Raw genomic sequence first — 25,665 nt, 5'->3', positions numbered from 1 at the left:
TGACTTGCTCAATAGCCAAATAAAGCAGAGTTCTAAGGAGCACTTCTAAAGTCCATGTCGCTTCTTTAGAAGTTTCACTCCATCCCAGAATGTGTTGTGCTGTGTTTCTCAAAGCTTCAGCCTGGGATGCTGCTCATTTGTCAATATTTAAGTACGTTTAAGTCTCACGCAGATGTCTGGTTAGTGGATTCATTGGAGCTGTGTGCTACTTAAACAAGCACTAACTTCAGCTGTGCATCGTTTTAACAGGCGTGCCAAATTTTATTGGTAAAATATTAATTTTGATTTCATTCCTGGCCGTTTCCATGCGTGTATGCAAGTGTGATATTTATGGTTTGTGTCAGCCCATTTAAGTGGTTCTTTTGCCTTTCTTGTTCTTTGTTTTCAGTCAGTGCGATTTAATGATTTCCCTGGTTTTCCGTCACTGCAGTTATTGGGAAATCAAGAACAGTGGTTAGAAACTATCAGCGTTATTGATCTCAAATCCATTTGAAGTACTAAATTATTGCAGCTGATTTTTTAGCTACAAACACAGGAAGATGAAAATGCAAATGGAGTGGAGTAGGGTAGAGTAGAGTAGAGTAGAGTAGAGTAGAGTAGAGTAGAGTAGAGTAGAGTAGAATGGAAAAGAATGGAATAAAGCTGGAAAGGACCTTGAAGTTCTTCTAGTCCAACCCTCTGCTCAAGCAGGAAACCCTATACCCATGATGGCGAACCTATGGAGCCATATCGGTAGGCACGCGAGCTCAGCTCCGGCGTGCGTGCGCATGCCAGCCATCTGATTTTTGGGCCCACCGGAAGTCAGGAAAAAGGCTGTTTCCAACCTCCAGAGGGCCTCCGGTGGGTTGGGGAAGGCTGTTTTCACCCTCCCCAGCCTCCTAGAAAGGCTCTGGAGCCTGGGGAAAGCAAAAAAATGGGCCTACCTTGCCATCGAATGGCAAAAGTGGGGGGATTGCAGGGGGGGGTTGTGCACGCATGCGCAGGGGGCATAGAATTATGGGTGTGGGCATGTGCACGAGTGACCCTCCTGCACTCCCCCCACTTTTGGCACGCGATGGCACAAAGGTTAGCCATCACTGCGCTATACCATTTCAGACAAGTGACTGTCCAGTCTCTTCAAATACCTCCAGTGAAGAAGCGCCCATGAATTTTGAAGACAACTTCTGTTCCACTGGTTGATTGTTGCCCTCCTAAAGCTAAAATGGAAAATGTCTTTTTTTTCTTCTTCTTAAACCTTTAAGAGTAGACTTCTAGGCCAATTTTGGATAGGTATTTCTTGGAATCTTATACAAGCAGTCCTCGACTTGCAGCCCCAGTTGAGCCCAAAATTGAAGTTCCACACCTCTTGAAGTTGACACAGTTGAGAAATACTGCCTTTATTCCATGCACCAAAAACACTGAAAACCTTTATCTTCACTTTGTTTTAAACTGGAAAGTCAACATGTGCTTGTTTGTTGGAGAAAATGTCCTTAGATTGAACTTTGCTGTAAAACTAGACTTTGCCTATTTAATATTTGTACAGACATTGAGATTTGTTTTGTGTGTGTGTGTGTGTGTGTTCTGGCTTCTGCCTTTGGGATGCAGCTGAGATGCAGATTTTAGGCCAGAGAAATGAAATTACTGGACGAGGGAGGCCTTTTACGGCAAAGTAACAGTATAAAATTACCTGCAGAACGAAATGTAGGTGCTCCTCACTCTGCATTGTGCCCGTGGTTACCAGATTGTCTCAAAGAATATCAAAGTCACATGTTAACAGTAACAATTGGAAGGGATCTTGGAGGTCATCTAGTCCAGCCCCCTGCTCACGCAGGAGACCTGTACTACGGATTCAAACCGCCAAACTGCCGACCTTTCTGATCGACAAGCTCTGTGCCTTAGCCACTGAACCACCTAGTTAGGGTTATACATATACACACACACACACACACATACATACATATTACTTAAACATCCCTGATCATAATCTGTCATTAGCACTGAGTACTATGGTATGTAAAGCCCATCTGTGACACAGCTGATCAGGGTGGATAAAAATTGATTTTTTTTTTTAATCGGATTTTTTTTAATTTAAATCGGATTTTTTTTATTTTTATCAAATTTATTTTAAGAAAATGCTTTGGGAGTAAAAATCTATCTAAAGATAGTTTTCTGTTTAAGATACATTCATAATTTAGTTTATTCAGCATGAAATGGAGCTTAAGCTATGTAGCATGAGGCTGTATATTCTGCAATATTGAGACTGTCGGTGAGTCAACAGCGAGTCAGAGGAGGAGCTGCTGCGGGACGGAGATGACAGTTGCTGTTTAAAAAATATGATTTAAATCGAGTTGATTTAAATCAAGCCTTTTTACTAGTGATTTAAATCATGATTTAAATCGACTTGATTTAAATCAAATCCACTCTGCAGCTGATAAAATGAAAGTGTTCAGCATCCTTTTTTTCTTTTCTTTTTTTTTGCTTGAGATCATTTCCATAGATTCGACAGAGATTGTGGACTGATGTTGACATTCTAGGTTGCATTAACAGAGAGATAGAATCAAGATCACGTGAAGTATTAGTACCACTTCTGTAAAGCCTTAGTAAGACCCCACTTGCAATGGTGCATCCAGTTTTGATCACCACAATATAAAAAAAGATATTGAGACTCTGGAAAGAGTGCAGAGAAGAGCAACAAAGATGATTGTAGAAGACTGGAGGCTAAAACATATTTAGTATGTATAGTATACATACTAAATATGTATAGTATTGTTTATACATATAGTGTAAACAGTTTAACTGTTTATGAAGAACAGTTGCAGGAATTGGGTATGTCTAATCTAATAAAAAGAAGGAGTAGGAGTGACATGATAGCAGTCTTCCCATATTTGAGGGGCTGCCACAAAGAAGAGGGGGTCAACCTATTTTCTAAAGCACCAGAAGGCAAGACAAGTAGTGGTTGGAAATTAATCAAGGAGAGAACCAACCTAGGAATAAGGAGAAATTTTTTGACAGTGAGAACAATTAACCAGTGGGACAGGTTGCCTTCAGAAGTTGTGGATGCTCCATCACTGGAGGCTTTTAAGAAGAAACTGAATAACCACCTATTAGAATGGTATAGGGCCGTGATGGCAAACCTATGGCACGCATGCCACAGGTGGCACATGGAGCCATATCTGTGGGCACGTGAGCTGTTGCCCTAGTTCAGCTCCAGCATACATGTGCGTGCCGGCCTCCCTTCCCAGGAGTTGCCACATGGCCCGTTTCGGCCTCCGGGCGGGTGGGGGAGGCCATCTTTTCCCTCCCCAGGCTCCAAGAAAGCTTGTGGAGCCTGGGGAGGGCAAAAAACAGGCCTTCTGGTTCCACCAGAAGTCAGGAAATGAGCCGTTTCCAGCCTCCGGAGGCTTCAGGGAGGCCTGCTAGGCCCAAAATGGGGCACGAGGGGAGGACACACATGCATGTGCAGGGGGGCGGGGCATGGGGGGATTGAATTATGGGTGTGGGCACGCGCATACGACATCCCGCACTCCTGCCCCCCACTTCTGGCAGGCAACGGCAAAAAAGTTAGCCATCACTGGTATAGGGTCTCCTGCTTGAGCAAGGGATTGGACTCCAAGGTCCCTCCCAACTCTGTTTTTCTGTTACGTTTATGTTCTATCTCTTGTTCTTATGATTGCATGACTGTAACCTTGTTACTGGTATCCTTGAGATTTATATTCACTGTTTCCTAATATGATTTGATTGCTTATTTGTTCCCTATGACTACCGTTAACTGTTGTACCTTATGATTCTTGACGAATGTATCTTTTCTTTTATGTACACTGAGAGAATATGCACCAAGACAAATTCCTTGTGTATCTAATCACACTTGGCCAATAAAAAAATTCTATTCTATTCTATTCTGACTGTCCTCAAATTATGCTTGGAATTCAGTTCCATTGTGATTCAGTGTTGCTTGCGTACAGGAAAACCCGCTTGAGGTTAGAGTGTGTGTTTCTTAGGTTAGGGTTTTCGAAATGAAAAGCCAAAAGGATCCAGTGGCCCTAATGCCATCCCAAGTGTATAAACCTTCGCTGCACATGGACCTGCAGTGGAATAGACTAACTTCCTTTGGGAATATCTCACAGGCTGGAACCGAGACGGCACGATCCATGCGGCAGGAATAAAGACCGATCCTGGCCAGCGGAGACAGGAAGATGGGGTGACTGTAGCCCCAGAAGACATCATGCCTTTTTTACAGTGCTACTGTTCCGGTCACTGTCCAGAAAATGCCATTAATAACACATGCAAGTAAGTATTGCAGACATAACGAAGACCTGGTGACATGAGAGGCTTCGAAATCATTTGCCCTCCCTAGTTCTTAATTCCTGATACGTTGGTGATTAAATAATTGCTTTCTTATTTTGAAACATTTCAGAAATGTCAAGATACAACATTTTAACGCCTTAAAAGCTTGTGAACCAGCACAGTTCGTAAAAAGACGTGATTTGGGCGTCTTAGACTTGCAGTTTTTTATTGCCCTCTAGTGGTCAAATTTATTATCAACTCTGCCGGTATTGAACGTGTAAGTGCAGGAACCATCTGGTGAATGCACATTTCAAATGCATCGTAATTCTGGAGGCACACAAAGTGGCTGTTCCTATATAGGATTGAAATCCAAATTTCAGAATAGAAAAATGCCTTTTGTTAGGCCAACTCAGCGGTGTTCTGTAACTATGGACTGTTCCTTAAAAGGAAAGAAAGAAAAATCTACTGGGCCCACTTCATGCCATATAATGGACTCCCAGTCCAGTTATTCCTGGGCCCATAGGACTTGCGTGTGTGTGTGTCTGTGTGTAAATGGAGCAGTGTCTTCTATTTGTAGCTAGTTTCATTTCCCATCAGAGTAGCATACACTCAATACTATTAGAAGGAGAAAAAAATATCATTGTTTACTGAACAGACTGGCTGAACGCAGCATTCGGAGAACTAAAGCTAGTTCATCTATTTTTCTAGAACTAACGGACATTGTTTTGCCATCATTGAGGAAGATGAAAATGGAGAAAAAACCCTTTCTTCCGGCTGCATGAAATACGAAGGTTCGGACTTCCAGTGCAAGGTACCTCACGGCTGATTCTCTAAGCAATTTTCAGAAATAAGGAAGGCGAAGGCGACGCTATTTGCTTTCCCTAAATCTGCTTATCAATTTTTATTAAAACCTAAGCTGCTTGCTGCAGGCCAAGGGCAGCTTATTGATTTTTCCAAAAAGCTTTAAAAGGTTGTCACTTTTATCAAAAATAGTCTGAAAGTTGAGTCATGGCAACTGGATTTATTTTCTTGTTGGTTGAGACATTTCTCTGGCCATCGAAGCAGTTTCTTCAGTCTGAACCAGTTGGCTAGGGGAATCTGAGTAGGCAAACCGTCATGGGAAGGTGCCTGCTCCTAAAATTCTTATTAATAAATTACTATTAATATCAGTAAAAATGACTTCCTGCACCAACCTCAGAGTTTCTTCCCCAAAGTGAGTGGCAATATGTTGATGAAGAATCTCAGTCATCCAGGTAGAATTCTCTGGAAGTTGAGTCATTGTTTGCTGCAAGTCACACTCATATAATGTCACACTTACCCCTCAGTGATTTACTTAATGACCACAGCAGAACTGGTAGTGTGAGTCCTGTATGGTCACGTGATGTTTCATTTATGGACCGCGTCACTTAGCTGGTCCCAATTGCAGTCAGTAGGTGAGGACTATCTATATGAGAGAGACCACCAAGCCAATGCCAGATCTACGGACTAGTGTCTGAGAAGTTGGAAAAAGTTCCAGAACAAGGAGATGACAAGCCACATCCATGTGATTCAGAAGACCATTGTGATAGTTGCATGAGGTCTTCAGAGCTTTAGCTTAACTCCAAGGAAACAACTTTATTGTGTATGTGGAAAGCCAGGCAAGATCAAAAGGGTAGCTCTCAAAATATTCTGGAGAAACTTGTGTATGTTCACTAAATACAAAATGCCAAATACTAGAGGAATAAATAGGAAATAAAAAATAAATTAAATTTAAAAATGGAAAATAGAATGGGGCATGCTAGGTGAGAGCCATGGCGGTGCAGTGGTTAGAATGCAGAATTGCAGGCTGACTCTACCCACAGCCGGGAATTCGATCCTGACTGGCTCAAGGTTGACTCAGCCTTCCATCCTTCCAAGGTAAAACGAGGACCTAGATGGTTGGGGACAATGTGCTGACTCTGTAAACCACTCAGAAAATGCTGTAGAGCAGGGGTCTCCAACCTTTGCAACTTTAAGACTTGTGGACTTCAACTCCCAGAAAAGCTGGCTGAGGAATTCTGGGAGTTGAAGTCCACAAGTCTTAAAGTTGCCAAGATTGGAGACCTCTGCCGTAGAGCACTGTGAAGCGGTACATTATTGCTATTGCTAGGTGAAGGTCACAGCTATGGCTACCTGACCTTCACATCACAACCTTTTGTGGCAGATCTCATTTCTCTATTTTAAATATTGTTTGGAAAGCAGCAATATACATAAATGCCTGCTTTCCAGTACTTTGTTGTAGATTCCGGAACATCTGTACATGGTTGTGAAAATATGTATGACTAGCTAATAGTCCAATGTACTTATGTATATGTTTATGTTTATTGGACTTCTATACCACCCTTCTCCCAAAGGACTCAGGGCGGTGTACAGCCATATTAAAACACATATAGATTTACAGAATTTAAAAACAATTTAAAATCGAATATATAAAAATTTGGCCCACAGATTAAAAACTAACATACACCCATTATAAAATTCATATTAGGCCAGCCCGGCTTGTTGGAACAAAAGGGTCTTCAAGGCGCGGCGAAAGGTACGCAGGTCGGGGATTGTACAAACCTCTAGGGGCAGCTCATTCCAGAGGGCTGGTGCCCCCACAGAGAAGGCTCTCCCCCTGGGTGTCGCCAGTCGGCATTGTTTGGCCGATGGCACCCTGAGGAGCCCCTCTCTGTGGAAGCGTATTGGCCGGTGGGAGGCTATCGGTGGCAGAAGGCGGTCTCGTATATATATACTTACTTACTTATATACTTACTTTCTTGTGGCCAGACCATTAGTGATCCCTCTACCAAGTCATCTAGTTTTGACCTGTCTCAGAATTAGATGTGATACTGGAAGAATTGTCTCTGCCCTGTATCAGTGGGGATGGAAGGATTCTCCTTGTTGCAATTGTGGTGCTGATCTGCAAACTGTTAAACATATTGTGCAAGATTGCCCATAAAGTACATTCTCTGGTTCCTTAGGAGATCTGCACAAAGCAGTCCAGAGGCCATTGCCTCTGAATATAGCTGAATTGGACATTCAGTTATGAGGGCAGTGCCGTACCCCCCTAGACGTTTTACTTATAATTACATAGACTGTATATATGTGTGAAGGGGATGCGGTGGCTCAGTGGCTAAGATGCTGAGTTTGTCGATTGAAAGGACAGCAGTTCAGCAGTTCGAAACCCTAGTGCCGCGTAACGGGGTGAGCTCCCGTTACTAGTCCCAGCTTCTGCCAACCTAGCAGTTCGAAAGCATGTAAAAAATGCAAGTAGAAAAATAGGGACCACCTTTGGTGGGAAGGGAACAGCGTTCCATGCGCCTTTGGCGTTGAGTCATGCCGGCCACATGACGACGGAGAGGTCTTCGGACAGTGCTGGCTCTTTGACTTTGAAACGGAGATGAGCACCGCCCCCTAGAGTCAGGAACGACTAGCACAGATGTGCGATGGGAACCTTTTATCTTATATATGTGTGTGTTTACTTCACTTCTGCCATGTTCTCATCATACTCTAAATAATGACAACTAACGGATATACGAATACGGGCATATATATCTATGTGCTTCTGCGCTGCTTCAGTGTCCAATTTCTTCTGTAGGATTCTCGAGTTGTTCTACGGCGCCGTACCATTGAATGTTGCCGGACCGACTTCTGCAATCAAGATCTGCAGCCCACTCTACCCCCTACTTCAACAGGTACCATGCTTGCTGATATATTCAGTGGGTGGGATCTACGGGGTAGTGGGTGTTTGCATGAAGATTTTACCCATCTATTTTTCAATGGTCTAATATTGGTCTAATATTCAAGCATCAGAAGATTTAACAATGTGGACATCAGTTAGTTCTGAGCATAGTAAAACATATCGTGTTTCCCCGAAAATAAGACCCAACCGAAAAATCAGTCCTAGCATGATTTTTCATGATGCTCGTAATATAAGCCCTACTCCCAAAATAAGCCCCAGTTAAGATTGTCAGCTGGTGCATTTAGTACCGTATTTCCCCAAAACTAAGACCTAACCAGAAAATAAGCCCTAATTCATCTTTTGGAGCAAAAATTAATATAAGACCCGATTTTATTTTCAGGGAAACACGGTAGTATAAAACTCTGGGGAAATGTAATATTGTTTACATAGACATCAAATCAGGTGCTAGGCAGATTGCCCTGTTTCAAAGCATTTCAAATCAGAGATCTTTACCTTGTTAATTATGATCTCTGGGGAGTGAAATGCCAGTTGAATAATAATAGAACCACAGATGATGGCATTCCGAGTACAGTTTATACACAACAACTATTGCAAAATTGCATTACTGAAGGTAGATTGCAATAAGATTTGTCTAAATCTTGTCTGATCATTTCCGTGAGAGAATTCTGCATTTAATTATGATTACGTTAATGCAGTGTTTCTTAACCATGGCAACTTTTAAGATGTGTGGACTTCAACTCCCAGAATTCCATAGCCAGGATATGCTGAGGAATTCTGGGAGTTGAAGACCACACATCTTAAAAGTGGCCAAGGTTGAGAAATACTGTGTTAATATATATTTATTTATTTATTTATTGTTTGTTTGTTTGTTTAGATACCTTGTTTGATGGCAGCATACGTTGGATAGCTGTGCTTATTTGCATGGCAGTCTGCATAATTGCCATGATTGCCCTCTTTGGCTGTTTCTGCTACAGGTAAACTATATTGCATATTTGCGGCTTTAATGTGTTGCATTAAAACAGGATAGACTGGAAGAACCCAATTTGATTTACATCACTTTTGGTGGTTAAATGTGTAGAAAATTTTATAAAGTGGAATAATACTCAGGACATCCCATTACACAGTCTGTAATGGAATATGGGAGAAACTTTCAAGATTCATGATCTTATTTGTGCTGGATATAAAATATTTTTAATGATTTGGGACCTATATATGCCTATCTGCACATTTGTTTATGGTTAATATATTCCTTTACATATATTCCTTACATATATCCTGAAGATATTTTCAGAAAATCTAGGATTATTTAAATTCATCTAATTTAGCTTCAGTTATTTAGCTTGATCTTAGTTAAATAGCTCCATACTAAGACAAAGATAAGACATTTTATATGATATTATATCCAGAGATAGAAATTAGGGGGCTCATTTATCACTTAAACTTAAACCGTGCATTCGAGATGAGGCACAAACTTTCTGTTGTTATTCATTTCTGTTATAAGTAGATAACAATCACGTAAAATGAACAATTAGGAAATTACAAATGTAAAATTGGAGAAAGTCTGTGGCATATGATTTTGGAATTACTGTACTTTTGACAAATAAGAATTTTATGTCATGAAGGAAAGCAAGATCCGTGAATTTAAATCCGTTTTTCCTCCAGGCATTACTGCAAAGGGGTAGCAAAGAGACGACGTTACAATCGTGATTTGGAGCAGGATGAGGCCTTCATCCCATCTGGGGAATCATTAAAGGATCTTATTGACCAGTCGATCAGCTCTGGCAGTGGTTCAGGACTGCCTCTGTTGGTAAGCCCGTGGTTTAAGAGTTATGTGATTTATAGCAATTGTGCTTAGACTTATATACCACTTCACAGTGCTTTACAACCCTCTGTAAGCGGTTTACAGAGTCAGCCTATTGCCCCCAACAATCTGGGTCCTCATTTTACCCACCTCGGAAGGATGGAAGTCCGAGTCAAACTTGAGCCTGGTGAGATTCGAACTGTCAAATTGCAGGCAGCCGGCAGACAGCAGAAGTAGCCTGCAGTATTGCATTCTAACCACTGCGCCACCATGGCCCTTATAGCAGACTTGTCAACGTTTCTGTCATTACGAAAGATGAGGTCCAGGCATGAAGGTTCAGTTTAACTGATTTTATCAATTTAACTTGTGGGTTTTTTGCTAATAACCCATGTACAGGAATCTTCCCAACTATCAGCACCTGGTTAGAGCTAGATAAGATTCAACAGCACAAAAAGGGGTTGAACTTAGTTTGTTTGTGGCTACGTAGGGATTCTAGGCTGATCCCTCTTTTCACGCCAACCCCTGGCTCTGCCATTCCTTCTCCGACGGCCTAAGCATTCTTGAAGAAAAACAAGCAAAATTAATTCAGTTCCAAGAATTGAACTGAATCAGCTACCGCCTGATTCAATCCTGTGCTTTTCAGCTATGGCCTGCTTCAATTTAAAAGAAAGCTGTTTATGAATGAGTCACTTAAGTGCCTAATCTAGGAAATCCTCAAAGAGGTCACATTGCTTTTTTAGTTCACATCCTTTTTGTAAAAAAAAACAAAAGAAAAGAAAAGAAATAGATGTTCAAACATTTCATCTGCAGCTTGAGAATCCTCAGGTGCCATTTTTAAATTTTTTTATTTTTTGTCAGGTGCAACGGACGATCGCCAAACAGATTCAGATGATCCAGCAGGTTGGAAAAGGGAGATACGGTGAAGTTTGGATGGGTAAATGGAGAGGGGAAAGGGTAGCCGTGAAAGTGTTTTGCACCCCCGAAGAAGCCAGCTGGTTTCGGGAAACGGAGATTTACCAGACGGTTCTTATGCGCCATGAAAATATACTCGGTAAGCAACGACGCTCACGCTGTGATTGTGTTGTCATTGAAAAGACTTCATACATAATGCAACATCTCTAGCAGAAAATGAAAAGATGACAAAAAGTTTTCTCCAAGGTGTCAGGGTGTTTTTCTGTTGTTTTACTGAATTCCATTTGCCTTGTTAGTTGTTAAGGCTTGAAATATTTTCTCCAGTAAAGTGAAACTTGGATGAGTTGAAAAATCCTAGAATCGCCAGCTATATTCCTAAAATTCAGAGTGAGCCAATTTATTCCATTGGATTTGCAGCTAGTAAAGTGTGTAATTTCTGTACAATCTTGTTGAAAAAAAGCAAGGACACACCATTTACAATTTTTGTTTTTAGCTTTTCAACTTATCAGCATACAAATGTTAGTTCTTCATTTCAGTCGTGTTGATAAAGGGGATATAATGTAACAGAAGATCATGCAACATTTTCAGTTTGCGTTCCAATCTATAATTTAAATAAACATAACTGCAAATTTCACCTGGGGAAAAAGTAAGCACACACCTACATTTATCACTAACTCAGATACCTAAAATTAAAATCAAGTGCAACATGACAAGGACACTAAATATTTCAATAAATCCATTAGGGAACTGTTGAAAAAAAAACAGAAAGGAAAAAGGGGAAAGGAAAGGGAGAAAGAAGGAAGAAAGGAAAGAGAGCGAGAGAGAGAGAGAGAGAGAGAAAGAAAGAAAGAAAGAAAGAAAGAAAGAAAAAGAAAGAAAGAAAGAAAGAAAGAAAGAAAGAAAGAAAGAAAGAAAGAAAGAAAGAAAGAAAGAAAGAAAGAAAGATCTTCAGTGGCCACGTGAAATCCCTGATTTAAATCCTATTTAAATCACTGCGAGGTGATTTAAAACAGGCTGTGCATGCAAGAAATCCCTCAAAAGATGTATAGTTGAAAAAATTCAGAGTGTTTCAATGAAGATAACATTTTGATATTTCCAAAAGGGAGGGGGGGGAACCTTCATAATTTTTTTTTTCACCTAACTGTTAACATTAGGAAACCTCGAACCACCGCAATGAAAAATATAAATCAGAAACTCAAAAATGGACAACATTTGGCTTTTATTCTCCTAAAAGCTGAATAACTGGATTTGGGTGACAGCTACCTGAGTGAAGAAGCTTGCCTTGTTGTCTCCAAAATGCTTTCTAATGTATTCATTATTAATCTCTAAATTTGCTTTTCGTTGAATGATTCATGGAAAGCACTTAACCCCCATTCTATTCCAAATTCTGCAGGGTTCATTGCAGCAGACATTAAAGGCACAGGTTCCTGGACTCATCTCTACCTAATCACCGATTACCACGAAAAGGGCTCGTTGTATGATTTCCTCCAGTATACCACGCTGGACAACAGAGCTTTGTTGAAACTGGCTTATTCTGCTGCGTGTGGTCTCTGCCATCTGCACACGGAAATCTATGGGACCCAAGGCAAGCCTGCTATTGCTCACCGAGACCTGAAGAGCAAAAATATTTTGATCAAAAGGAACGGGACCTGCTGCATTGCAGATTTGGGCCTCGCTGTCAAATTTAACAGGTAGACAATCAACTCCTCCTTTTATAGCAATAGCACTTAGACTTATATACCGCTTTGCGGTGCTTATGCAGCCCTCTCTAAGTGGTTTTACAGAGTCAGCCTCTTGCGCCCAAGAATTTGGGTCCTCATTTTACCCACCTTGGAAGGATGGAAGACTGAGTCAACCTTGAGCCTGGTGAGATTCAAACTGCCAAATTGCAGGCAGCCGGCAGAAGTAGCCTGCAGTACTGCACTCTAACCACTGCGCCATCGTGGCTTTATAGAGAACAGTGCTTCTCAACCTTAGCAACTTTAAGCTGTGTGGACTTCTACTCCCAGAATTCTGGGAGTGGAAGTCCACACAGCTTAAAGTTGCTAAGGCTGAGAGGCACCGATAAAGAAAATTCAGTATTCATATATACAAGGAAGCCTGGAGGTGCATCAACATAGAGATAGTATCAAGGTCATATGAATTGTTAGTACTTATGCTGCACTGGTAAGACCATGCTTGGAATATTGCATCCAATTCTGGTCTCTGCAGTACAAAAATACGTTGAGACTCTAGAAAGAATTAAGGGAAGAGCAACAAAGATGATTAAGGGCCTGGAGGATAAAACATAGGTTGAATGGTAGCAAGAACTGGGAATGTCTAATCTAAAGAAGAGAAGGACTAGGAGTGATTTGATAGCAGTCTTCCAATATTTGAGGGGCTGCCACAGACAGAAGGGGGAGGGGGTCAACCTATTCTCCGAAGCACCTGAGGGCAGGGCAGGAAATAATGAGTAGAAGATCATTAAAGAGAGATCCAGGCTAGAACTAAGGAGAAATTTCCTGACAGAGAGAACAATTAATCAGGAGAACAGTTTGCCTTCAGAAGTTGTGAGTGCTCCATCAGTGGCGGTTTTTAAGAAGAGGTTGGACAACTGTTTGTCCAGAATGGTATAGGGTCGAATGTTTGAGCAGGGGTTTGGACTAGAACACCTCCCAAGTTTCCTTCTAACTCTATTATACTGTTACTATTAGATCATCTAGATCAACACCTTGTCCCCCCTCAGCAGGTGAATGTTTCCTATAATGAGAGCAACACAGGGGTTTAGAGTTATGCATCTAACCACCTTAATGTGTGGTTGCTTGCCCAAAGATCTAAACAGCATTGTTCCTTTCCATTACAATGAAGAAATCCTTTCAATGCCGAATCTTCAGTAATATCGTTCCATTAATGCTCGAGAAATAACCGTATTAGTATAATTTCGGTCTTGGAAGCAGGCGGTTGAAAATGTTCTTCATTGGTAAATTAGTTTAATCTCAGTGCGTTTGCATGAAAATATTACCGTCGTAAATGCTTTGTGTGGTAATTACCATAATTGCACCGTCTTCTGTCGTGTTTTACCTTGTTTCATATCTTTTGCCTTCTTTTAGCGATACAAATGAAGTCGATGTGCCTATAAATACACGGGTGGGCACAAAACGGTACATGGCCCCTGAAGTCCTGGATGAAACTTTGAATAAGAATCATTTCCAGCCGTACATCATGGCCGACATCTACAGCTTCGGCTTGATCATTTGGGAAATGGCTCGGCGATGCATCACAGGAGGTAAACAAAAAACCAAAAAAAATCGCCCCCAAACCCTCTGCAAACAGAACCTTCTGTGTTCCTCTTTGTCTGAATCCTTTTGCGCTAAACGATAAAAGCCGCAATGGCGAACCTATGGCACACGTGCCACAGCGGGGACGCAGAGCCCTCTGCGGGTACGCAAGCCATCACCTAGCTCAGGTCCAGCCACCTGATTTTCGGGATGCGCAGGGGGTGGGGCACATGTGGGAGACACACGTGCATGTGCAGAGGTCGCGTGCGCATGCATGGGGGGGTCACATGCGCATGCGCGGGGTAATATGCCTTTCCGGAAGTGAGAAAACAGGCCTGTTTCCGGCCTCCAGAGGGGCTCCGGAGCCCAGGGGAGACCGTTTCCACCCTTCCGGAGGCTCAGGGAAAGCCTCCAGAGCCTGGGAAGGGCAAAACACCACCATCACCCCCGTGGTGTAGGTTGATAAAATTTTTGAATCCCACTCCTCGCACGCAAGATTAGCTATTGCTACGATAGACCAACAAAGAGGATTAAGGGCCTGGAGACTAAAACATGTGAAGGAGAGTTGCAGGAATTGGATAAGTCTAGTCTAGTGAAAAGGAGGACCAGGGTGACAGGATAGCAGTGTTCCCATATTTGAGGGTCGGCCAGAAAGAAGAGGAGGTCAACCTGTTTTCCAAAGCACCTGAAGGCAAGGCAAGAAACAATGAATGGAAACTGATCAAGGAGAAAGCAACCTAGAACTAAGGAGAAATTTCTTGACAGTTAGAACAATTAACCAGTGATATAGTTTGCCTTCAAAAATTGTGGGTGCCCCATCACTGGAGGCTTTTAAGAAGAGACTGATCAGCCATTTGTCTGAAATGGTATTAGGCAGTGATGGCTAACCTTTTCCGGACTGAATGCCCAAAGCACGCGCACACCCAAACCCAAACACCCAAAATGCAATGCGTGCACTACCCCCACGCATGCACAGCAGAGACCCGAAGACCATGTGGCCGGCGGGAGGCACGCGTGCATGCACAGAAGTGAACTTGGGCGACGGCTCTCGTGCCATCAGAGAGGGTGCTGCGTGCCACCTCTGGCATGTGTGCCATAGGTTCTCCATCATTGGTATAGGGCAGGAGTCAGCAACCTTAAACACTCAAAAGAGCCACAAAGGTCCTAACCGGAGCTCCCATTCAATTCTGGAGTCGACCGGAAGTCTGGTTCTCCCATCATAGTCTCCTCCTAGCATGGCATCCTTTTTCCTCTACCTGTCTTAACCGAAAGCCCTATCAATTGTGGAGCCGACCAGCAAGAGGGAACCACAGCATTGGGATGAAAGAGCCACATGCGGCTCCAGAGCCCTGGGTTTCTGACTACTGTTATAGGGTTTCCTGCTTGAACAAGGGGGTTAGACTAGAAGACCTCCAAGGTCGTCTTCTGTTATTCTGTTAAATACTAAAAGTGGCATCTGAACAACCCAGGATAACAACCCCCAGGGGCTCCGGTTGGCCCCTGACCTTCGCACTTTCCGCCGCGAACTAAAAACATGGCTATTTAAATTGCCCAGCCTGGACTGATGGGGTTTTTTATTTTTAATGTATTTTAATATGCATTTAATATGTATTTTAACATGTTTCTTACTTGGATTGAGATTGAGATTGTATATCTTAATTGTTGTGAGCCGCCCTGAGTCGTATGGAGATAGGGCGGCATATAAATCTAATTAAAATAAAATAAAATAAAATAAAATAGAATAAAATAAAATAAAATAAAATAAAATAATAAAATAAAATAAAATAAAATAAAATAAAATAATAAAATAAAATAAAATAAAATAAAATAAAATAATAAAGTAAAATAAAATAATAATAAAATAATAAAGTAAAATAAATAAAATAAAATAAATAAATAAATAAATAAAATAATAAAATAAAATAAAGAATCTCTCATTCTTGAGGGCCTTTTATACAGTGCTCTGTTTTAACTGTAGTTGTGAGGAAATTTTATGTATATTTTGCCACACCCTCTGCATGAGAAATAGGATGCAAATAGAATGGAAGGCAGGTGGGCTGTCTAGTGCTTTTTTCTTCTTTGGGACTGATTGGATTTGCTCCAGAAATAGAAATAGAGAAAGCCACAAATGGCTCTCTTTTTGTTCACAGTATTCTTCAAACTGGGGAAATTGAGCCTGTGAGAGTTTAACTGCACATTTTCTATGGACTGTTAGAGCATAACTCATTCCAATATTTATAGCAGCTGTGAATTTCTTGCAGGGATTGTTGAAGAATACCAACTCCCCTATTACGATATGGTCCCGAACGATCCTTCGTTCGAGGATATGAGAGAGGTGGTCTGCGTGAAGCATCTGCGCCCGGTGGTGTCAAATCGATGGAATAGCGATGAGGTAAGCATCACACAATAAGGGACATGGCAGCTAAGACGCTGAGCTTGTCGATCGAAAGGTCGGCAGTTCAGCGGTTCGAATCCCTAGTGCCCCGTAACGGGGTGAGCTCCCGTTACTTGTCCCAGCTTCTGCCAACCTAGCAGTTCAAAAGTACGAAAAAATTCAAGTAGAAAAATAGGGACCACCTTTGGTGGGGAGGTAACAGCGTTCCGTGCGCCTTTGGCATTGAGTCATGCCAGCCACATGACCACGGAGACGTCTTTGGACAGCGCTGGCTCTTCGTCTTTGAAACGGAGATGAGCACCGCCCCCTAGAGTCGGGAATAACTAGCACTAGTGCGAGGGGAACTTTTACGCACCACACAAGGAATGAAATCTCTGTGATGGCAGATTTTATTTCTTTTTGCTTACAAAAAGATCCCATGCCTTCTGGCTGGCTTCTGATTGGGATCTTTTCGTCCACCAGGACTACAAGTTCAGAGTAGGCAGAAAAAATGCTTTTCTTTCAAGTTTAGAACAAAACAAAACAATGCTATCCACCATGCTGGAGAACTCGGTCACATCATGTTATTCCGAGAAATTGTTTTGCTGAACAATTAATGCAACATCAAAGCGCTTTGAATATAATAATGGTCAAAGGACACCTTTAAATTCGGTTACTTTGTTAATATTTTTGCCAATAGATTATCCATACATGTAAAGCACTGTTTTGTCTTAAAATACTAAGAGTAGATATTTAAAATGCTTTTATTTCCTAAAATCTGATTTCTCAATATATGTATGCATACCCAATTACTAGACTCTTTTAAAAAGATACTTTCTTAAATTGGTTTTTGTGTTCTTTGCCTCTTTGTATTATTATTGCCTCTGGTTTTTTTATTTATCTTTTATTCCAAAATAAAGGATACTACAGTAGTTAACTCCAAAGTAAAGGATACTACAGTAGTTTCAACCTTTAATTTATGCTATGTAGTCCTCTGTTACTAGTTTTCTGGCATTTCTTTTTCTCATTCCTTTCTTCATCTGTGCTTCTCTCTCATTAAGCCCAGGAATTCCATTGTTATTATGGAATTCCTGTTCAATTCATCTGCTTTGGAGTTTTCTCATGCTTGACCTGATGTTATTTTTCTCTGTGTGACTGGTTGTAAATTGGGCATAGTGGGGCTGGCGTATGTTACAATGTTGGTTGGTTAATATTATTTCAGTGTATTCCTTTCGATGAGATTTTTTCTGTTCTGTTCTGTTTCCAGTGTTTAAGAGCCATACTGAAGTTAATGTGCGAATGCTGGGCCCACAACCCAGCCTCTAGACTGACCGCCTTGAGGATTAAGAAAACCCTGGGCAAGATGGTGGAATCGCAAGATGTTAAAATTTGACAAAGAAACGTCGCAGAAGAGTGAATTTGGGACTCTTAAGAGCTGTTCACTCAACCCCAGAGCAGGTTTGGTGGGATCAGGAGGGGACCTCTGACTTTCAGCCCACACTTCCTCGCTAATTCTACAGGCTGCTAATAAATACTAAAATTTTAATAAGAACATGGGATCCGTGCACACGATACAGTACACGCATGGATGGCCTTATCTTTTTTTTTAATTATTTTGAGCTGCATTAAGATTTTAATCCCAGTTTTTAGAGTCTCATCAGTTTCTTTAGGGCTGAATTGAACATTCAGATTGATTGCGCTTTCTGTGAAAGCCTTAAATTAAATGAACGCAACAGCAAACAAAAGAAAAAACAGAATCAAGCTTTTTTTGTCTCCTACATTGATGTTACCTAACCAGGACTTGACAGAATAGCCTGTGTGTCTGGGACACTTAAGTAATTGGACAAGTCCCTTAAGTCTTGTACAATGTTGTGCCAGGATTTTTCTCCCATGTTTGGAGTACTTAAGAAGCCATTCAATTTTGTGCAAAGCTACCGTTTCTTTTTTTTCTTTTTTTTTTTTTCACGATGCCTTCGAGATGCGAAAAAGGGTTACTTCTACCTTCCTTTTGTGTTTGCGTCAAGGATGACCCAAACAGCCCCTATGAATTTGTGCACAGCTTTCTTTTCAAGTTTGATGCGAAGATCGAAATCAACATCCAGGGCTGTTCCTAAAGACCCGAGCCCGCCACATCGAACCGCAGAATTGCTTTGATCATTTTTAAGTGCCTGTAATCTTGTACTGTAAACAGTGCCATAGCTGGTTAGTTGGTTGGTTGGTTTTTTGTTTGTTTTGTTTGTTTTGTTTTTTTTGAAAAGGGAAATTATTTATGCAGTACGCAGAGTGCTTTTATTTCCTGCTCTTTGTATGTGTGTAAACATGCCGTGCAGAGATCTGAAAGTAATTTTCAAAGTCATTAGGTTCCATTAGAAACACACCTGCTGGATGTGACACTTTTTGAATAGTGCATTGGAATAGATGCACAGATATTACACAAGCGTTTAAATTTTCCTTTGAGAAGCATTCGGTTGAAGATTTAATTGCAGGAGTGTCCATCCTTGAAGGGAACTTGAAGATTTCTGGACTTCAACTCCCAGAATTCCCCAGCTATATGGCTGGGGAATTCTGGGAATTGAAGTCCACGGTTCTTAAAGTGGCCAAGGTGTTAGACACACTTGCTTTAATTCAACTTGAGTGTGAATTGAAGCAACAATGGCATGTAAGGGATTTTGGGTCAGGCAATACACAGCAGTATTCATTTAATTTATAACTTGGTGTACACATTTTATTTAACATTTCTTTAAGTCACTTGCTCGCTCAGCAATGCCTTTTAAGTATTAGTGCATATTCCTCCGAACGGATAATAGGTACATAAACTATGGATTAATTTATTGAGAAGGCAGCAAACGACGACAACATTTTGCCAGCAGTCCTTAGCGAGAGACCCATTCTTCTGTCCATTGCTCAGAAGGTAGTGTAAGGTTCTGAAATTTACCTCATGTCTTGTTTTCCACAAGCAGTTAAAGATTACTTGGGATAAACCAGGGGAGAAATGCTACCGGCTCGCACCGGTTCTGGCGAACTGGTAGTACAAAAAAGCTACCGTTTCATCCAAACCGGTATTTCCGACGATCAGCTGTGCCACGCAATTAGCGAATCTAAATCACGCAGCACAGCTGTTCCCCCCCACTCGCTGTTCTACTTACCTTCCCAAGCCTCCTTTTTCCATGCGAAGCGCGCATTTGACGTGCACTGTGCGTGCTCACAGTGTGCATTTGGTGTGCACTGTGCATGCGCGGGCGGCAAACCAGGTGTTGTGACCAAGGCCCAAGTAGTGATTACCAAACACAATTCAGTCCTGAACAAACTTATTCTACAAACAACCCAACAGCTCGTTGCTGCTCTTTTAAGTCTTATGGGAGTGGCCAATCATCTTTTGGCCTTACTCCCGAGTTGTCCTTTTTTCTTCAACTACTTTTGCCTTCTGGCAGCTCTTCACATGCGTGCACTAGGAACAGGCTCCTCCTGTTCCTCTGCCTCTCTGCTGTCCGCCTCTGGAGGTTCTGGAGTCCATGCATCGCTCCCAGATGGCCCTGGCCCCATCTCTTGTCTCCGAGGCAGAGCCCTCGTCCGGGCCTTCCCCTGACTCCAGGACTGGCCCATGGTCCTCCCCAGCCTCTTCGCTGTCCGACTATGCTTCCAGGTCCGCAGGCTGCTGGTGGAACACAACACCGGGGAGGATTTCACCACTGGAATAAACCAAATTATTAATGTAGACCAGCTTTTTTTTTCTTTGCCTTCTGTGCGTTCCGAGATTTCTTTCTAACTTCCATACTGCTATGTCCACTAAGGATCACTCATCCGCCAGGTGCCACACCAGTATAGTTCGCAACCCGATGACATTCTAGAGATCCAGATACCCAACTTTCTTTTAATTTTTCTCTTAATTTTGAAACAACCTCTGTACCGGTGAGCAATCATGGTCTTCTTGTAGTGATCTTCTGAAGAAGCGGGGTGATCTCGGGCTTCTTGAGAATACAGATAAGAAACCCCCGTTCTAGCCAAATTCTTTTAAATCAAAATTCCATCTAAGCCAAGATTTGTTTACAAAAAATATCACTCCTCTTTGGAAATTTTGGTGAGGAGTATGTCAGTTTATTTGGCCGGTGTACTTCCGCCTTAGGGTAGGTAACTTTTACTACGTTGTAAGTGCTGACTATTAATATTCACATTTTTTTAAAAGCTTTAGAATAAAAGACAATCTAGTTAATGTCATATTTGGTCAGAGCCATTGCTCTTTGGATCCGGTAGGCCTCCTAATTTGTTGTTATATCTATGAATTGTTAAATATCCTTTACATTTTCTTAACACACCTTAGTATAGATCAGCTGTTCTGGTCTGGTGATCTCCAATAGGATAGGGATTACAGTTTCCAGAGTGGACTACAGCTGCATAACACAGTGAGCTCCCTTCGTTTCAAAATAACCCACATCGGCATAATCAAAGCAACACACTCCCGAATGAAAAGCACCAATTTTTCCCCCTTTCTCTGCAATTTAACAGTAGGAGAATAATTCACAGTCAGAACTCCTGAGATTAATCGCATCAGTTTAATTCTGCTCTAGAAAATGATGTCATTTATTTGACTACTAACTCTTTGCCTTACTCTTACCTTACTCTTTCAGCTAACTTGTTGTTGCTATCAGTCACAGTACACGGGAGTAAATTTCAGCATATGTTTGTCTGGAACCTGCCTCGCAGCCTTGATTTTTTAATTGAAAAAAAAGCATAGCTTCTCCTTAATATTTCCCAGGCTGTTAATCACTTAGTCTGTAATTCAACAGGTCTCTTCCAGCGCCTTAAGTTTTATTGATACATCTTCCAACCCACATTGCCTTTTTTTGAAGTGCACATTTATCACAGGTCACTTGATGGACCTGAGCGAAACAGTGATTGGATGCCTTTTGCTGAATTTACAACTTAGAACTGGTTGTTTTAAGACGATGGATAATTCAGAATTTCCCACTTTCATGTGCAAGAGATGGAGACTCTATGTCTCCATCTCTTGTGGGATAAAACTCTTCCTGGGACACGATAGGTCTAACACAGATGGCCAAGCTGGACTACGCAAAATTGTGCTGTGTGCTTGATTCAACCGCCATTGGATATTAATGGGGGATGTTTGTGGCAGTGTAAGGGAAGGACTTTGAGAAGATTTCAGCTGACTACGTTGCAAGCAAATAAAGAAACAGGATGTTCATTATAGCAAGAGTGAACTGTGCAGAAGTTGTCAGAATTCAACATGGTTTTGCTTTGTGTTTTAAACCAGGAGTCTCCAACCGTGGCAACTTTAGGACTTGTGGACTTCAACTCCCAGAATTCCCCAGCCAGCATGGTCTTAAAGTTGCCAAGGTTGGAGACCCCTGGTTTAAACTAATGGCCTTCTTAGGTAACAGCCTTATTTTTACAACCCTGCCCAATGTAGAAAGTTTTGATAGCGGTATATTGTGCTTTTCAATCAGGTTGCTCTTAGGGAGTACATACCTCTTCTTCAAAAAAATACTTTGTAATGTCTTCCATTATGTGCTGTGCAGATTGATGCCTGACCAGCGGGTATGTGCCTTTGAACTGTGCTTTTAAGAAAACCTTCCACCTTAAAAAGCTCTTACGAATGGAAGCCTTGAGATTAATACGAAATCATCAGAAGAAAATGTTCCTGATTGTAGGGGAAGAAGATTTCCATATGTTTTACTCCTTGTTGGGGAATGAATGGTGTTAGAAGCAACAGGCAGGTCCGGCTACTTTGTAGGCGTTTGACAGTTAGTAGCCATTCATGTAACCCCATGCAAGATTCACCTTTCTTACTCTAAAGTGTTCCTCCTGTTGTAATCTGCTCAGTGGCCCTTCTGCTCCTTTAAATTGTTAATGTTCATTCTGTGGGACAAGACATTAATTACGGAGATGTAAATGAAAGATTTATATCTCCATTTGCAAAATGCCGCCAAACATCACCATAATGTTCTGTCCCCGTCTCACACACGCACACGAACAGTCAGCCAGGAGTTAATAAAACCAGCAGTCAGGAATTTCTTTGAGATAACAGCATTGGCAGCAACCCAGTAGCTGCTTGCCAAAAACTTTACTCACAAAGGGAGGTTTTCCTCCTCCACCAGATAAACCAAAATAAGTTCACAAAGCCAAAGAATTGTCAAGTCCAGTCCATAATAAATCCAAGGAAGGCATGTAACGAAGTTCCAGAAACACAGTATGACTTGCTAGCTGTTCAGTTTTGTCCGTCACAAAGTCTGAATGGCCACCACACCCCCTTTTATCCCCTGTGGGGTGTGGTCCAGTGACTCAGCTTAATCTCTGGCACGCCTCCTTCTCTGCTGTGTGTGCATGTCTTTCCGACGCTGTCAGGGATCCAGCCAAGACTTATCTCCATCACTGTCTAACTGTGGCTGCTCGGAAGTGCCTGGCTCCTGGCCTATCTCTTCTCCTTCGGAAGACACCTGAGGCATTGCCAGAGAGGAGGTTCCTGGAGAGGGAGGCCTTGCCAACTCCTCTCCTTCACTTTCGGAGTCTTCTCCCTCCGATAAGACGGGCTCGGGGGTCGGAGTCACAACACTTCATTTGAGAGATGAAACCCCCTTTTGCAAAAAGAAGGAATCTTATTGGTGCCATTAAATCAGAGGTCTCCAACCTTGGCAACTTTAAGACTTGTGGACTTCAACTCCCAGAATTCCTCAGACAGTTGCCAAGGTTGGAGACCCTTGCATTAAACAATCCAAGAGCCTCACATGCCATCAAAGGTCTGCTTGTCCTGAGAGGCTGGTGTCAATCAGCCTTCCACGTTTCAAGAAGGACGCTCTGCTTCAGTGAATCCATCAAAGTCCCTTTGGCTCATCTCAGTGATAGCAATAGCGCTTAGACTTATATACCGCTTCACAGTGCTTTACAGCCCTCTCTAAGCGGTTTACAGAGTCATCATACTTCCTCCCAGCAATCTGGGTCCTCATTTTACTGACCTCAGAAGGACAGAAGGCTGAGTCAACCTTGAGCCTTGTGAGATTTGAGCTGCCAAATTGCAGGCAGTCAGCAGAAGTAGCCTGCAGTACTGCACTCTAACCACTGCGCCACCATGGTTTTAAAGGTACTAAAGGATACCTTTAATTTCTCATACTTATTTCCTCAGTGCTTCTTGCTCTATTGGGTTCCTTTTTTAAGGCCATTTGTCAGTGGATCCAGTTCATTCAGTTTACACCACCTAAAGCACGGAGGGCAGAAAAATCCTCTCCAGCTCTCACAAGCACTGGGATTCTTGTGGTCAAAAAGAGAAAAAGAATATGCAAAAATCGACCTGCAATTGTGTCAACCGATCCTAAATGAGAAAGTGCCAAATTCCGCTGGGTGGTGCACGGGGAAGATTTGGTCTTTGGTGAAACTGTCTTGCATTTGATCCATTTTCTGATCTGGTGACAGCGGTTAAATATAAAGTTGCCCTTGTCTTACGTTTTGCTAAATTTTCAATGCTTGTGAGTCTTCTCACAGTCGATTGTGGTGGCAAATGCTGGTTTACGAGCAGCGGTGGGTTTTCAATATTCTTACCCCCGGTTTGGCACGCTTGCTATGCACGTGCACCCGGCCTCAAGAACATGGATAAATAGAACGGCATGACATCGGGGTGGGTACTACCGGTTCACCTGAACCGATACAAACCGGCTGAATACCACCTCTGTTTACGAGGCAGGGAGATCACCAGAAACAGGCTGTTGCAGACATCTCCATGAGTTGAAACAGATGTTTCCACGTTTTGTGGGGGAAAAGATCTCCATAATAGAGAAATGTCCCTGTCTTGCCTCAATTTTTATTTTTATTTTTTGAAACAGGTGGGTTCTCCAATTTAAAGGCTTGTTACTGGTGTAATAAATGTGGAAGGAACAATGCTTTTTGTCCACATTCAATCATCTCATTATAGTTTTGCCTAATGACCTTGAGTGCAGTATAGAATTTCACTTCATGTACTCTTACCTGCTCTGGCTTTTTCCTGCCTTATATAAAAATGTATTATATTGTATACAGAAAGAATAATGTAGCTGACTTTAGAGACTGTAAATAAAGAAGAGAGGGTGAAAACAGCTTGATTATATTCCTTTTGTTACAGATGCCAGAGCGTTGTAGAATGTTTTTAAAATGTACTGGTGATTACTTCTTCTTTTTCTTTTTCTTTTTCTTTCTTTTTTTTTTTTTTTTTGTATCACATCCGTTTTAAAAGGTGCCTTATGTTTACCATGAATTGCTTTGTTCTGTACACAAGTTTATGTCACTGTATCATATATTTTTTTTGAGTAAATAACCTTATTTTAGTAAACGTTAGTAATATATTTGTTCCTGAGCAGTTTTAATAATGGGTGGCTGCAGAATTCCAGATCTACCGTGGTCTCTTTTGCTTTTAAAAAAAAAGAGTGTGGGAAAAATACCTGCTCAAGTATAAGAAGACACGTCTGTTCAGAAAATTAGCACAGCATTTTTCAGCTACGTTAAAAAATGATGAAGATGCACAGAGAAGGCTAGATGGATGGATGGATATTTGGATGAATGGGTGGATGTTTCGGTGGGTGGGTAGGTGGATGGATGGATGGATAGGTAGATGTTTGGGTGGGTGAATGGATGGATGATCTTAGTACAGCTGCCACGGTTGGTGTTCCCACAATCCATTTACCAAAAAGGTTGATGCTGCAAGCAGGATTTTACCCTGTGTTCTGTCCCCGCCGCACGCACACACACACACAGACAGCCAGGAGTTAATGAATCAAACAGTCAGGAGTTTCTTTAAGATAACAGACTTGGCAACGAACCATGAACTGCCTGCCAAGAAATTTTACTCACTAAGGGAGGTTTTTTCTCCTCAGTCCGATATACCAAATTAATTCCACAAAGCAAAGAATTGTCAAAGTCCAGTCCGAAGAAATCCAAAAAGAGATTCTAAAAGAGATTCTAGGGTTCTAGAAACACGATATGACTTACGAGCTTTTCAATTTGTCCGTCACAAGGCCTGAATAGCTGACACAACCCCTTTTATCCCTTGTAGGGTGTGGTCCAGTGACTCAGCTCAATCTCTGGCCTGCCCACGCCTCTTTCTCTGCTGCGTGCGCTTATCCTTCCGACACTGTCTGGGATCCAGCCAAAACTCATCCCTCTCGCTCTCTATCTGCAGCTGCTCCGAAGTGCCTTGCTCCTGGCATATCTCTTGGCCTTCGGAGGAAACCTGAGGCATTGCCAGAGAGGAAGGTCCTGGAGAGGGAGGCCTTGCCAATTCCTCTCCTTCACCTTCTGAGTCCTCTCCCTCTGTTAGGACAGGCTCGGGGGTCGGAGTCACAACACTCTGGCAACTTAATTTGAAGTTCATTCCTTG

General features: G+C 41.9%; 1 protein-coding gene across 1 annotated transcript in view; it reads left to right on the top strand.

Annotated features, from left to right (window-relative positions):
- Positions 1 to 24,621, top strand: part of BMPR1A (bone morphogenetic protein receptor type 1A) — an 82,079-nt gene extending 57,458 nt beyond the window's left edge. Inside the window, exons 3-12 of the mRNA XM_034435384.3 lie at positions 4,104 to 4,266; positions 4,972 to 5,074; positions 7,862 to 7,958; positions 8,841 to 8,940; positions 9,629 to 9,773; positions 10,626 to 10,818; positions 12,073 to 12,370; positions 13,769 to 13,944; positions 16,198 to 16,328; positions 17,578 to 24,621. Coding sequence (XP_034291275.1) covers positions 4,104 to 4,266; positions 4,972 to 5,074; positions 7,862 to 7,958; positions 8,841 to 8,940; positions 9,629 to 9,773; positions 10,626 to 10,818; positions 12,073 to 12,370; positions 13,769 to 13,944; positions 16,198 to 16,328; positions 17,578 to 17,703 — 1,532 coding nt within the window. The 3' untranslated portion in view covers positions 17,704 to 24,621. The remainder of the gene's footprint in view (positions 1 to 4,103; positions 4,267 to 4,971; positions 5,075 to 7,861; positions 7,959 to 8,840; positions 8,941 to 9,628; positions 9,774 to 10,625; positions 10,819 to 12,072; positions 12,371 to 13,768; positions 13,945 to 16,197; positions 16,329 to 17,577) is intronic.
- The last annotated feature ends 1,044 nt before the right edge of the window (positions 24,622 to 25,665 follow it).

This window comes from Pantherophis guttatus, chromosome 6 (assembly GCF_059756535.1).
Source record: "Pantherophis guttatus breed Tessera chromosome 6, ASM5975653v1, whole genome shotgun sequence".
In the NCBI taxonomy this organism is placed as follows: domain Eukaryota; kingdom Metazoa; phylum Chordata; class Lepidosauria; order Squamata; family Colubridae; genus Pantherophis; species Pantherophis guttatus.
Note: the sequence above shows the minus strand (reverse complement) of the source record. Positions and strands in the feature narration are given on the sequence as shown.